The 14,288-nt window shown below is 35.0% G+C and overlaps 2 protein-coding genes across 2 annotated transcripts; one reads left to right on the top strand and one right to left on the bottom strand.

Annotated features, from left to right (window-relative positions):
• Positions 7,114 to 8,495, bottom strand: LOC104732358 (probable transcription factor At1g44810). Its single transcript, XM_010451889.1, has one exon. It carries the CDS (start codon positions 8,412 to 8,414, stop codon positions 7,377 to 7,379), a length of 1,038 nt encoding a protein of 345 aa, XP_010450191.1. The 5' UTR covers positions 8,415 to 8,495; the 3' UTR covers positions 7,114 to 7,376.
• LOC104732359 (late embryogenesis abundant protein 1-like) lies at positions 11,517 to 12,349 on the top strand. The gene is made up of 3 exons (XM_010451890.2): positions 11,517 to 11,644; positions 11,775 to 11,975; positions 12,050 to 12,349. Exons 1-3 carry the CDS (start codon positions 11,597 to 11,599, stop codon positions 12,128 to 12,130), a joined length of 330 nt encoding a protein of 109 aa, XP_010450192.1. The 5' UTR covers positions 11,517 to 11,596; the 3' UTR covers positions 12,131 to 12,349.

A 14,288-nucleotide genomic window follows, 5' to 3' on the forward strand; every position in this document is an offset into this window, starting at 1 on the left:
CACCATACAGAGAACCTCGGCTCTGCACTCCTCCTATGTGGAGAGAACATGTTCACATTTTTTAGCTATCTCAAAATGGTTTGCTCCGACAACCAGAGAAATTAAAGACCATTTTTTAATGTTATAAAATCTTTTGATAGTAACTAATATTAGATTTCTTAATGTATTTGTAACAACCCGTCCCGTGGACCCCACTAGCCTCACTGCTAGCCCACTAGCCTCACTGCTAGCTGCCCCAACAGACCCCAAACTGGCCCTGCAGCTCAATTGGTGGCAACTTGTCATGTGGGAAAGTTGTTAAAGGGTGAAGACCAGGGTTCGAGGAACGCTTGTCGCACCAATAACCTACTGGTGGATGTGGATTTCCATAGTGAGGGGTTAGGATCGATGCCCTGTAGGGCCAGCTTGGAGTTCGTTGGGACGGCTAGCAGTGGGCTAGCAGGGTCCACGGATGGTCCGTTGGGGCAGCTAGCGGTGGGCTAGTGGGGTCCATGGGATGGGTTGTCATAGTATTCGTGGAAGCTTCTTTGACATACCATGATGTAGCCTCTGTCTTTGTAATGTCCTGACAGTCACCTTCTTTAGTGGGGCCCACGTCTACTCCCGACCTGTGGGCCCATCCATATCCGACGGCCGGTTTGTTACATCTGAGAGGCTATAAATACTTTACCGACCCTACAAATCACCACATGATATTTCTCTGTGTTTTGTCCTCACTCGCGCAGTTCTTACAATCACTTCCCAGAAGCTCACCCATCCTGAAACTACTCCAACTCAAGTACGTTTAACTCTAGAGTTCTCTCAGGATCCTTGACCAAAAAGATAAGTGCACATTGGTGACATAGGTGGCCAAATCAATTTTTTTAAAACATTTCTACAAACCAGGATGTCACAGTCTCCAAGCTCCTATGGATCTTTCAACAATGATTTATGTATTTCCAATCTATCTATCTATTTTTGTTTTAAGCTTGTATTTATTAGCCTATTTTATCCAACCATTAGATTGATAAGCTTATACTCGTTATCTCCTTTTGGGATTTGAATGAATGTTAATAATTATGTTTGCACAAAAAAAAAAGTGTCTATGACCAACCAATGAAGGTTGAGAAACTAGAAAAAATTGATTTGACATAATTAAAGAAATAATAGAAAATTATAAGCACGATAATATATAAATCTCAAGTAGTTCAAAGTGAAAATATAAATTAAAAAAAATAATCTAAAAATACTATAATAAAATTTAAAATACAGTATTAGAAAAAAGATGCATATATTAATCTTTTTTTGGGTCAATATATAAATCTTATCTATTCCGAACTGAAAAAGGAGAAAGTAGACGAAAATTTTGGTATAAAAAAAGGAAAATTTTACTTTCCCATTAATTATTTTTTTTACAAATAGAACAAAGTTGAAAGCAGTGTTTTTGAATAAATTATTTTGTTAGATGAAAAATATGAGAGGATCTATGTTTATATAGAAGTGAGCATTTACAAAATTTAGAATAAATAGTTAACTGTATATTTCCCGTAATCCCTTTTCTATCGTTTTTGTAGAATTAATAACTTAAAATTAAAAATAAGTAAATAATGTTATAATTTCAAAATTTGTGAAATATATATATAATCTCCTTATAATTATTTGTTTTAAAAAAGCCTTTTAGATTTTTGTGATTTTTGATAATTATCTTTTTACATTATTAATATTGTTTAAAACAAAATATTTTGTTTTCTGTTGAAATTTCAAATCTCTCCTATTATATTAACTTATACACATGTCAAAATTTTGTTAATGACTAACTTTAAAAACCTAACTTTATATAATAAGATATTTTTAAAACTTTTTTTTGGTTTCTAGAAAACATGGCTAATATCACGTAGAATAGTAAAATCAAATAATTAACATAATAATTTGACAGTTGTCAACATCTTATCAATATATTTGACACGTGTCAACATCTTATCAATATATTTGACATGTGTCATGATCTTGTTAATGAGTAGTATTGTCATCAAGGTTTATATAATAAGATAAAAAAATATTTGTGAAAATATACAATTAATTACGGTTTCTAAAAAATTGTAAATACTCCCCTTTACATAAAGAAAAAGATGGTTGAAGTAAAAAAAAAAAAAAGATCGTCTCATATTTTTTTTCCACCAATCAAATAATTTATTCAAAAAGACTGTTATTGTAATATATAAGATAGGAGTATGTAATATTAACATATGCGTTTTTAACTATAAAAATGTTAAAGTGAAGAGAAATATAATAGATTATTTAATGTGTTCATAACGATAATTTGTTGGTAGTAGTAAAGACTAAAGAGTATATTTTAACAGTAAAATATATTTGTGTGTACAAATACATTTTAGTTGGTAATGTATATAGTAGATTTGTAAATGGATATACATAGTGTATGATAGAAAAAAAAACTATTTTCTATAACTAAAAGTTTATCTCTTTACTTTTATACATTGTTTTTACTTATGAAAATAATTAAATATATATTCTTTGTTAAATTTAATTTAATTTTAATAATTTTGAACTCATCTACAACTATTTTCTTTTACTAAAAGTGTATCTATTTACTTTTTTTTTTTTCAACCAAACAATAAATCAAAAAGAAATTATTCTGTTAGTTGTCCAAGCTGGAGGGAAAGGGTTTACAAAAAAAACTTCAGAGATCAGATAACGCAAAGCACGGGCAAGACAATCTGCCTTCGTATTTGACGCACGCCGGATCCAAGAGATATAGAATAGTGGGAAGGACTCCAGTGAGTTTAACTCATCGAGCAGGTTGGAGAAAGATGACCAATCTTCAGGGACTGCACAATAGTGAGTAACTCACCACAATCAGTCTCGAAATGTTGACAAGCGATCCCTCCAGCACGTATCCGCTCCATGACCGACAACAACGCTTCTAACTCCGAATGTAGGGGGAGGGGCTCCGGCTTAGATACTTGGCCCCCAACAACAAGGTTCACTCCTCACCAACGCAACACCACCAGCCCAATCCTGAATGCACATTGGTTGCTTTCCAAGAACCATTAATATGACAACCAGGTGAAGAAACTTGGACATCCGAAGACGGAGATGGAGCTGGCATGATCGCCGTAAAAGAGAGCGCCTCTTCCCAGGCTAACTTATCGCCCAAAGCCTAAGCAATTATATCATTCGTCTTGATCTCTAAACCTTGAAAAACGTTTTTATTTATGGCCTTCCAGATTGGCCATAAATTCTACGGTAATTGAAGAAGTTGATCAGGATCACCCTGTTGAGAGGTATCTCTCCAGAAAACAAAATCTAAATTCGAGTATACTGACTCATATGGAAAACCCTCTGACGAGACTATAGTCAGAGATAAATCCCAAACTTCACACGAGCGAGGACGTTCAAAGAAAACATAATTAATAGTCTCAACCACATAGTCGCACCATTTACACCAAATATCACATTGGACAACTTCGTTTATCAATTTATTTTTATAAATAGTTTTTACTTACTAAAAATATATATTTTATATTCTTTGTTAAATTTTATTTTATTTTAAAAACTCTAAACCCGCATATCGTGCGGGTCCTAATCTAGTTAACATAAAATGTTAGAAATTAAAATAAACTTAGAAAATCATTTTGTTTATTTGTTTTGAAGAAACAAAAATAATAATTAGATACAACTTGTTGAAATTATCAGGAGAGATTAAAGATAAGATACGAGTAAATGATAAGATTAAGATCTAGCAACAGAATTGTAGTCCATACACGTTGTCACATCTGTCCACTGAAATCAAACAAATGTAATGACACTGTTTCTTCTCTTTACTTATACATAGGAAAGCATATCTAGCAGCAGTTGGAGGAGCGTCAAGCAGCCGATGCAACGTACGACTTCAGGTACATTCTCTTTACCATGAAATGGTTGATTCAATATTTACAAAACTGTTGTGGTATGTGGATGATTGTAATTTGGGTTTCTTCTCTATACATATATAGCCAAGTATGGAGAGACATATTCGAAATCCATAGTGAAAGACAAAAAAACGCCGTTGGAGGAGCGTTATGCACATCCGAAGGCGTGGAGGGGATGTGGTGGCACGACACGCTCACGAAACCTTATCTTTCAGCTACTTTGCGATGGCATGGTTGGTTCAAACTTCTCAAAAACTGTTGTAGTATGTGTGGTTGATTCTGTGGGGTAAACAATGAAGAAATCATTTAATAGCACATGTACGAGAAGAAGGAACATATATTTCAGGCAAGACTATATTAATCTTCGATCAAATATTATATACACTTGTCTTGAACCATTTAACTTATATGTTTGCATGGGCTGAACCAGATCAGAAGGTTGCACCGTCTTCTTCGGTTGGATCTTTTCTGTATATTGAAAGGTAAGAGTGTAACAGGTGTAGTGTTTGTGATTTGTACCGGTGAAATGTGTATTGCAGCCTTATTTATATCTTGTAATCTCTCTCTATCTCTGAATTTGATCAGATGAGGAAGCTAGGTTGCAAAAGCAGCAAAGAAGACGGAGAGTCTTGCCGGGAACACATGGCAGCACCGTAAGTTTTTCATCTTCATATCAATTTCTTGAGAACTCGAAATGAATTTGATTCAAATGCATATATATACATCTTAGAGTTCAGTGGAATCTAGAATTTTTCATAGGGTATTGTTTGGGTTACATTGTTTGTAATGTCGTTTTTACAACTTAGAATGAGTCCAAGGCTTCATTTTTATTTGAATAAACAGAGAAGCAAAAAAGTCACTTCTGGATTTATGGCTTTATGGTTAGACCAAGCAAGCAAAAAAACAATAACAAAAATAATTCACTATCGATATGGTTAGTCAAACGTTGCACATTTCGTTACACTCGATTAGTTTTTATTCATGTTTTATATGGAGTTTTCCTATTAGAAGCGTCGTCATTTTTTTAGAGTTATGTGATGAACGTAAACAGAAAATGTGAGCTTTGTCGGCGAAAAGTGACAGACGAAGTGATGCTTCATTGTGTCAACGGTACGTCTTTTTTTTGTTCCAACCTAAAATTTTTAAGCTTTCACCATGGTTTAAATAATGTTATATTTTTTAAAATTCTTTTTAGAAGCAAAAAGCTTATGAGCTAAGAGAAAGTATGTTTACTCTTCTTTCCTCCTTTGCTTTCACCAATTGCTTTATCAAAGATTTGAGAAGAAAGAAAAGAAAAAGAAAAATCCTTCCAAAATTGCATTAAAAGTAAATATATAACTTGAATTGAAGAATAATGACTGTTTGATTTACTCAAGCATGCTGTTTGGTTTGCCAAGAGACTCAGTGTAAGTATCCATCAACAAAACAACTTGGTTTATCCTCCTTCAGACCTAGTTTATCACTTTTGATCATATTCAAGATGGAACGATAAGTCACAAAATTTACCATCCATTTTTTACTCATGAGCCAAGGGTAACTCTTGTGACTTGTCGTTTCATCTAGATTGTGTTTTGAATATTTGATAAATAACTAAATAAAATCATAAAGTAGGTAAGCTGGTTTTATTATATTGTGTCATGTGGGCAAACGAATAGCTTGTTTGAATTAAAAAAAAAATCATACCATTTTCAAATTATGCATTTTAACGCATTTTGTTCCTTTTAAAAGCTTCTCAACAAAGATAAGACAACAACACAATATGAAAATCCATATAGAATTGTTTGATCTTCATTTGGTGAACCAGACACAATATCTGGATAATACTCAAGATACAATATCTGGACGCAGCATCTATAAAGGAAGAAAAAAAAGTTAAAATAAAAGTTTTATCACTAATTCACTATAACAAACCATAACAATCACAAAAGCATGCAGGGAAGCATGTAACGAAACTTTTTTTTTTGGGTTTGGTAAGTGTGCTCGATCACTCGAGCTCGTGGTCACAAGCACTGACCCATGCTTGATTGCTACCAACGAGCCACTAGCGACAAGCACAGCATATAACGAAACTTTGAGAAACAAAGCAAAATCCCTTAGTTTACTCTAATTATGCTTGTTTTTATCTTTTGCTAAATTAATTAACATATTAGATATCTATATCTGGACTGTACATGCCCATATTTTGCTTCTCTTTATTAGCATATAGTTTTCATCAGTATAACTTGTAAACCTACAATTTGATATTTAAATATATTTGTTAACAATAAACTTATTTTCATCAGCCCTTTAATATGTTTTCCAAATTGGATGTCATAGGCCAATGCTTCTTTTTTTTTTTTCTCACTGTGGCACGGGCAACAGAGCACTACAGAACTTTAGCTCAGTATCATACTATCACTAGAATGAGTGAACAGAACTTAAGTCAACCAAGATTATACACAACACAGCTAGACTGCAACGTCCCTGATGAGCGTGCCAAAACGTAGGCTTCTGAAGTAATGAGCATACAAAAGAAGGTATTAGTAAGTTTTTGCTAAATTGTAGATATTTCATTGATAATGAAAAAGCTTAGGTTACAATCAAAGATTAGATAATTAAACCAAGTTTTCGGCCCATCTATTCAACCAAGCAATGAAGCTTTGGGAACAAGATGAAGCGATGACGTTTTTGTTGTCCTTCCCGGATGAGTTGCAGAAGGAGAAGGTAATCTGCAGATTGTAAAACACTTACTTGCGACAAGTAGCTCTAGAAGCCTTTCGCATGAGGTCCGAGACTGAGCCCTCAACGGTGAAAACTCCAAATCATCGATCACATACTCTCCCTGCGTCATGTGAGATCGATTCTTCATTTCAATCTATGAGCTATCCCTGTAACAGAACCTCACAAGCCAAATTAAGTAAATGGTGCAAGCTCCCTCTACCAATTAAGCAAAACGGAAGGTATTAGTAAGTTGATTTTGTAATTTATTAAAATCTCTGTTTCTTTTTACATCTCAAGTGCTTTTGTTTCTGTTTGGTAAAATAGTGTGAACGTTATGTAAATTATACTATTATATAAACTGGAAGCTTGTAAATGAGAATTACTGGATGCTAATTAAGTTTTGGATCCGGTAGTCATTAAAATTGCCTGTTAATGTAATATAATTGTTTAATTAGAGAGATTGAGATTTTGTAGAAGCATTTATATAGCAGTAAAAAAAAAAAAAAAAAGGCAAAGCAAAGCATATATATAGTCTTCGCTCATTACAAACGAGTTAATATACAAAGCTTACATATAGTCTTTGCTCGTCGACCAAAAGACTAATTAGACAACTAATTTGTCTTCTTCTTCTTAATTAAACCATCACATAAGGATCCAAACGACTTATAAAACAGAAACGTAGATAGATAACAAAAAGAGGCATTGCATCATCTCCATTAAACCTGCGATTAAAACCGCTAAACCTATACATATCCAACTTGCTTCTTCTTATATGCCTTGAGTCATCACATAGGCCACCTCCTTCAAAATGTCACTCTTCAACCTCAACAACTCATATTCCTTGGCCTCCACCAACTTCAACTTCTCTTCAATTCTATTCTTAGTCTCCACCGACACCTTACTCCACTTCTCTTTCACAGAAAACTCATCCACACCAAGACCCGCAATAGTCCGAACCAGAAAAGACTTCTCAAACAAATTCGAAGACTCAGAATCTCCTCTAGGAATCACCACTTCCTTCTCTTCTCCAACATTATCATCACCACCAGATTTCAAAGACTCGACTTTCTTCAATTTTCCATTAGCCAACTTAACAGCAGATTCAAGAGCCATACCATCAGAAACCCAAATATACTTAGCTAACCCCAAACACTTCTTATCATGAGACGATTCTAAACTACCTTTCTTCTTCTGTTTAGCAAAATACTTCTTTTTCAAAGATCTAATCTTGTCACCGAATTGGATTTTGCTAACATCAAAGCTAATGTTGTTCTTGGCCATATCAAAAAAACCATTCATATCATCATAAGGACTTGTACCTTTCTCAGCTTTAAAATCAATCATCCCTTGTAACAGGGAGATCTCATCATCTTCACTCCATAGTCTCTGGAAAGGCTTTTTCTCATCATCTCCTGAAACCTTCTTGGCTTTTTTGGCCTTTTTGACATGCATGTCCTTCGAAGTCGTTCCTGCTTCACTCGCTCGCTTCTTCCCTGGTTTCGGCGCAGTAGATTCGTTACCTTCCTTCTTCTTGGGCTTGGTTGTGAGTCTTGTGACAACGGCGACAGGCTTCTCTGGTGATGGTTCAGATTCGGACTCAGAACCCTCAGACTCGGTACTTGGAGCATTGGCTGGGGTAGTTTTAAGGGTTTTAGAGGTGGCGGGATCTTTGGGATCGTCTTCTTCAAAGGAGGAATCAGAGGTCTGTTTTACATCTTCTTCGCCAGATGAGGTCTCGACTTCTTCGTCGCCGCTTGAAGAAGCGGTTGGTGGATCTTCCAAAGGGTTGAGAACCTTCTTCGCCATCGGAGTTTTCCAAATTCTCGGAGAGACTGCTGAAGCGTTACTGAGAGGCTGAGAGCTTTAGGGTTTTTTTTTTTTTTTTGTGGGTGGACAAGTCGATAAACGAAATGGTTAAATATACTAATTATAAAACCAAGTTTTTTATTTTTTTGGACCTACATGGGCCGGTTCTAGCCCATAACTCACTAAACAGAACAGAACTAGAAGTTGAACTCCTCCATGTGATGTGAGAACACTGACAAGTGGACAACGTATGGGACTTTTCCATTAAACTATAAACATATTTTTTTTTGCTAAAATGCAAATATCATTATAAATGAAAGGGTTTGGTTTACAAAAGCGTCAACCAAAAGATTGGTTTCTTGGCAAAAAAAAGTGGAAAACAAGAGAACCATAGGCAAGAAAAACGGGAAGTTACATCCATTTTAAGGAAACAAAGTCAAAGCAGCCAGATTTGCATAAGCTTTTTAAAGCATTTGTGAAGCTGTCGTGCAGTGATTGAGTTTTTGATCTCGCGGTCTATGTCTTTGAAGATTACTGCAGGCGGCACAATCGTCTGGTTATGGTAGAGATTATTTCGCTGTCTCCAGATGGCATAAATGACTGACTGGCCAACGAGTTTGCGAAGTGTCGATGGTGCTCGCTCTGTTCCGCTACTCATCCAAGCTATCAGGTGCATACAAGAGCTGAAACTTGACATCGGTTGTTCCAATTTCCTGCAAACTGCATTCCAAATAGAAGCGGCAAAACCACAGGATAAAAACAAATGATCTCTCGATTCTGGGAAGTGGGAGCAGAGGTCACATGTGGTGTTGACGTTCATTCCCCACCTGGCCAACCTTGTTCTTGTAGGGAGGCGGTCTTGATTTGCTAACCATACAATGAAATCATGCTTAGGGGTCGCACCCTTAAACCAAATTGTGTTGTGCCAAGAGACCACGTCCGCTCTTGGTCAAAGGACTGCCCATGTTTTTGAAGAGGAGAAACCATAGCACTTCTTATTCTCCACTACCCAATCGTAAGAGTCAGGACTTTGTGATGTGTGAGGGTTACTGATGGTGGTGAGGTGGACATGAAGTTGGACTGACTGCTCTGATCGGGGGTCAGCAAGTTTCCAGCCTTGGGAGTCACAGGTATCCGCTACTTTTGCAGGTAAGGGAACTCGTAGCTCTCTCGGCCCTTGGTTCCCGATGAACTTAATGAGTGGTCCGAAAGGGGTCCAATTGTCAAACCAGAAGCTTGCCTTTCTTCCATTGCCAATGGTGCAGTTGATGAATCTTTTCGCCAAGGGTCTCAGTCTAAGCAGGCATCTCCAGTTCCAAGAGTCAGAGGCTCGTTCCGGTTGATCCCAGAAACTCGTGACTTTGCTGCAGTTGTGATATTTATGCCAGGCAACCCACAGTGAGCCACTCTCCGAAAAGAGAAGCCAAATCATGCGCAACCACAGAGCTCTATTCCAAGTGGCAAATCTTCTTAATCCGAGGCCTCCTTCAGCCCGAGGGAGACACACTTGAGACCAAGATAACTTTGCTATTCCAATCTTGTCAATCTGCCCTGACCATAAGAAACGAGAACACAGTGATTCAATTTTCCTGATGCAACCCAGTGATAGGATGAAAGTGGAGATCCAGAAGTTGACAATTCCTGAGATTTCAGAGGCAATTAATTGCACCCTTCTAGCAAAGAAGAGAGATTTTGTAGCCCAAGAGTTGAAGCGAGATGTGATTTTCTCTATAAGCGGCGCGTACTCTGAGACTTTTAGCTTCCTACTCATCAGAGGCAACCCTAGGTAGCGTATAGGCAAAGATCCCGGCGTGAAACCATAACTTGTTAAAGCATCTGATTCAGCTTGGGTTAGCCCCGCGTGAAAAAGCTGAGTTTTTGCTCTGTTCATGTGCAGACCAGACCATCTTGCGAAGTCCTCTAGGGTCATTAAACTATAAACATTTGTCGAAAGGGTTCTTGTATTTCGAACAAATCAGTCCTCACAAACAAAGCACTCGACGTTTCGAACAATATTAGAAGTAGTGAAACCAAGTTTAGTAAAATAAAGACCAAAGTGGAATTGTTATAAAAAAAATGAGGTTTAAAACTTAGTAACCTAGAGCAAACACTAGCCGTTAATGTCCTCGAACCAAAGCTGGAGAATATCTTGAAACCGGCCGGAGTCGATTCTGGAATGAACCAGGCCAAAAATCATGCTTGTAACCCCTGTATATAATAATGTATTTGGGGAGCCATATACTTGAGAAAAAAACCTCAACGCCGGGTTGGCTCATAAATGTGGAATCAAATTATCAAAAGATGGTTTGGTCACTACCAGCTCTTACAAAGTATCTATTTTAAAATTTATTTATTAGTAGGTTCAAAAAAAGTTCTTAGCTTGTTGTACATTATCATGTAATTAGGACGGGTCTTGTTTGCAGTTTAAGTTTAAACTAATCTTGGATTTTCTTGATGATAAACTCATACCTAATAAGTTGATGGACCGCGCAATGAGCATTGTGGTAGATGCGGTCCCTAGTCTTTCTTATGGTGATTTGGAAAGCTATGTACGTAAATGAAAATGTATCACATCCATCAGTTTAGGACTGGTCAAGTCGAATCGATTCAGTCATCATCTATTAAATAATTAAGTTTTGGCCAAGATGTAATGCCAGAAACAAATTCTATTATTAAACTATAAACAAAGTAATTAAACTTGTGACAAAAAAAAAAACAAAGTAATTAAACTTTTAATTTATAAGCAATACAAATGAGCTTCGTACTTTCTTAGTATAAGTGTAGTGATGAACCATCAAGTTCAATGAGATAACCAGAAATCCTTGGGTTTGCTTTTTTCATTTTTCATTTTATCCAATTTTGATTTCTATTTTGTGGATAGAAGAAGTTTCATTTTGTAGTATTTTTCTTTGTCTAAAAGAAAAAGTAAAAAGAAGAGAAAGAGTCAAAAGGGATGTTACAAAACACAAATGGCAACCCATAATTTTCTCAACATCAACACAAATCAATCCACAAATATTAAATGTCTTATTCACTAATCACTCAAATTTCAAGAAATCCAACACCAAATAAACACTATAAATACACTTCCGTATCATACCAATTCAATCAATCAAAGCTAAAAGAACTTAATCACTCTCACAAACTTCAAATCCTCATCATCCCTTTTTGAATCATCAATCATGTCTCAACAACAATTCAACGCTGGCCAGACCAGAGGCCAAGCTCAAGTCCGTTTCCTGAATCCAATCTTTCCTGCATTATAGTTATCATATTCAACCCGTATTATCTAATATATATGTTACCAAATGTTAATTAAGTATGTTAGTTGTTTATATATGGTTTTGATGGATATTTTAGGAGAAAGCTGAGCAATGGACCGAGTCTGCGAAGCAAACCGCGGAGTCCGCACGTGACAAGACTGCTGATTTGACACATCAAGCACGTGACAAGGCTGCAGATGTGACACAATCAGCTCGTGACAAGTCAGCTGATGGATCTCATTCCGCTAAACAGTCCGCCCAACATAACCAGGAACAAGCTGCTGGTTTATTTGGACAGGTATATTTCTATACAATTGTTGAAACTAAAATATAAAATTTTCTAAAACTGAACCCTTGAATGTATATATGTAGACCGGTGAATCAGTGAAGAACATGGCTCAAGGTGCTCTTGACGGTGTGAAGAACAGCCTTGGCATGAACGAGAAGAAATGAGACTATGAATACTCATGCTTCTCAACGATTTAATAAAAAAATATTTATGAATAATTTCTTGTTTTTGGAAATTTTGGGTTTCTCCAAATTATGTTTGTAATAAGATTCTTTATTTTGAAAGATTTTGTGATCATGTGTGACCTGAAATCTGAGATGTAATAAGATGTTGTAACATCATAGCCTTCAATTTTCTATTTTATAAAGGAATAAACCTAATTAGCAACACTCTTATCATATTACACATAAATATAATCCTACGTGCGAGTCTGAGCCATTATTCACAAATTAATGAATTAGTAAGCAATTGTGGATCTTGCTGGTATTTATACTAGTACTTTTGTAGCAGTTTTTGCTCAAAAATATTTTTTGGAAAGTTTTTGCATTTATTGTCATTAAATTCTGTAGACCTCTATTCGTTTTATTATTTTATGGGCCTCTGTTTGATATAAAGAACCCAGATCGATTTCTTTTTGAAATCGGTTAATGAAATTGGCCACATTGAATCGATCGCAGATGAGTTTGGTTTTTTTTTTCTATGTATAGTAAGTGGAATATGAAATGAACAACAAAACCAGAATGAACGTCAAATTCTGTTTCTTTTTCTCAATTTCATTTATTTTTTGTTTTTTCTTCAAATTTTGCAAGCCCAGTAAAGTCCAGTAAGTAAAATATGATCCAGTAAAAAAAAAACAATGGCCCAAACAAAGCCATACGAACAATAACTTAAAAGGATATTATTCTAATATAATAATATTTTTAATCTTTTTTTTCAACATTTTTTATCCTTTTTCTGGGTTAAAAAAATACTCATAATTTTAAACTTACAAATTTACTTATGTTTTAAGTAAAAAATGATTACTAGATTGACAGAAATTACAAAAAAATTGTGTATATTATTAGATTAGTATATACATCATATCACATAATATATCATGATGAGAGATATATAAATTTTTGAAAATAATTAGACAACAAACTTAAACACTAATTATATTTTAATAGTATATAGACTATATTTATGAAAAATAAAATAAATTTTTGTCTAGCAGTGTACCATGGATTCTGATCTAGTGATTACTTATAATACTAATGAAATTAGTAAATAATTGGTGAACCTAGTAAATATGATAGTGTGATACTACTGGAAATTAATTATATGAACAAAAGTAAAAAAAAAAAAAAAGAGTTTAACAGCTAGCGAACTTGTATGCCGCCGTTGAAGTAGTGATGATATCATGTAGATGTAGTACATAAAGTTTGTGTTTCAATGCAGTACACAAATGCACCAATCTTTTAGTACATACCTAAATGGAAAAAATGTCATTTAAACCGTGAACTTTTAAATTTTGGCCATTTAAACTATGAACTTTATTGTAGGCTATTTAAAACATCAACTTTTGTTGATTACTTTTTTAAACATGAAGTTTCGTTGACCAAGCCAAAAAAGACATGACATTAAATATGATAATTGACCTACTAACAGACGTTACTATACTGTTAATCACTCCGTTACTATGCCGTTAATTACTCTGTTACTAACAAAACGACATCGTTTTAATGGAAGTTTTAGTTCGAAAAAATGTCATTTAAACCATAAACTTTTAAATATAGGCCATTTAAACCATGAACTTGTAAATGTATGTCATTTAAACCATGAACTCATAAATTCCTGTCATATAAACCATGAACTTATCTTGAGAGTTAGGTGAAAACTAGACAAACTGAAAATTTTGGTTATCGAAGCAAACCGAAAAGAGAAAGCCTAACTGTTCGACACAATTGATTTGGATAATCGGATTTCGGTTCGATTCGGTAATCGGACCGATTGGTTTATTAGAAACCGCATAAGTATATAAGCCTAACCGGCTAAACCGTTTAATCCTAGTTTAGTTTCTCTCTTCTTTCTTCAACCCTGCCTCATGATGCGATTCTGAAAAAGAGAAAGAAGAACATCAATTCATCATTCTTTTTTCGATCTTTGTCATGTATTTTGTGTCTTTTTGTATTTGTCTTGAGTCTTTTTCATTTATTAGGACACTACACTAGAGTTTGAAGGATTGATCATCTTGTTTTAGGACACTACACACAAGTTTGAAAGATTGATCACCTTTTTCATGTATTATGGTTTAAATAACATAAATTTGAAAGTTTATGGTTT

This window comes from Camelina sativa, chromosome 12, assembly GCF_000633955.1.
Source record: "Camelina sativa cultivar DH55 chromosome 12, Cs, whole genome shotgun sequence".
Classification (NCBI taxonomy): domain Eukaryota; kingdom Viridiplantae; phylum Streptophyta; class Magnoliopsida; order Brassicales; family Brassicaceae; genus Camelina; species Camelina sativa.

Excerpts from the sequence above, each read along its gene's own strand:
- LOC104732359 (XM_010451890.2), top strand. The coding sequence starts at position 11,597 with ATGTCTCAACAACAATTCAACGCTGGCCAGACCAGAGGCCAAGCTCAA. Across the intron at positions 11,645-11,774 it reads AGACCAGAGGCCAAGCTCAA|GAGAAAGCTGAGCAATGGAC; the intron begins GTCCGTTTCCTG and ends TGGATATTTTAG. Across the intron at positions 11,976-12,049 it reads CTGCTGGTTTATTTGGACAG|ACCGGTGAATCAGTGAAGAA; the intron begins GTATATTTCTAT and ends GTATATATGTAG.
- LOC104732358 (XM_010451889.1), bottom strand. The coding sequence starts at position 8,414 with ATGGCGAAGAAGGTTCTCAACCCTTTGGAAGATCCACCAACCGCTTCT.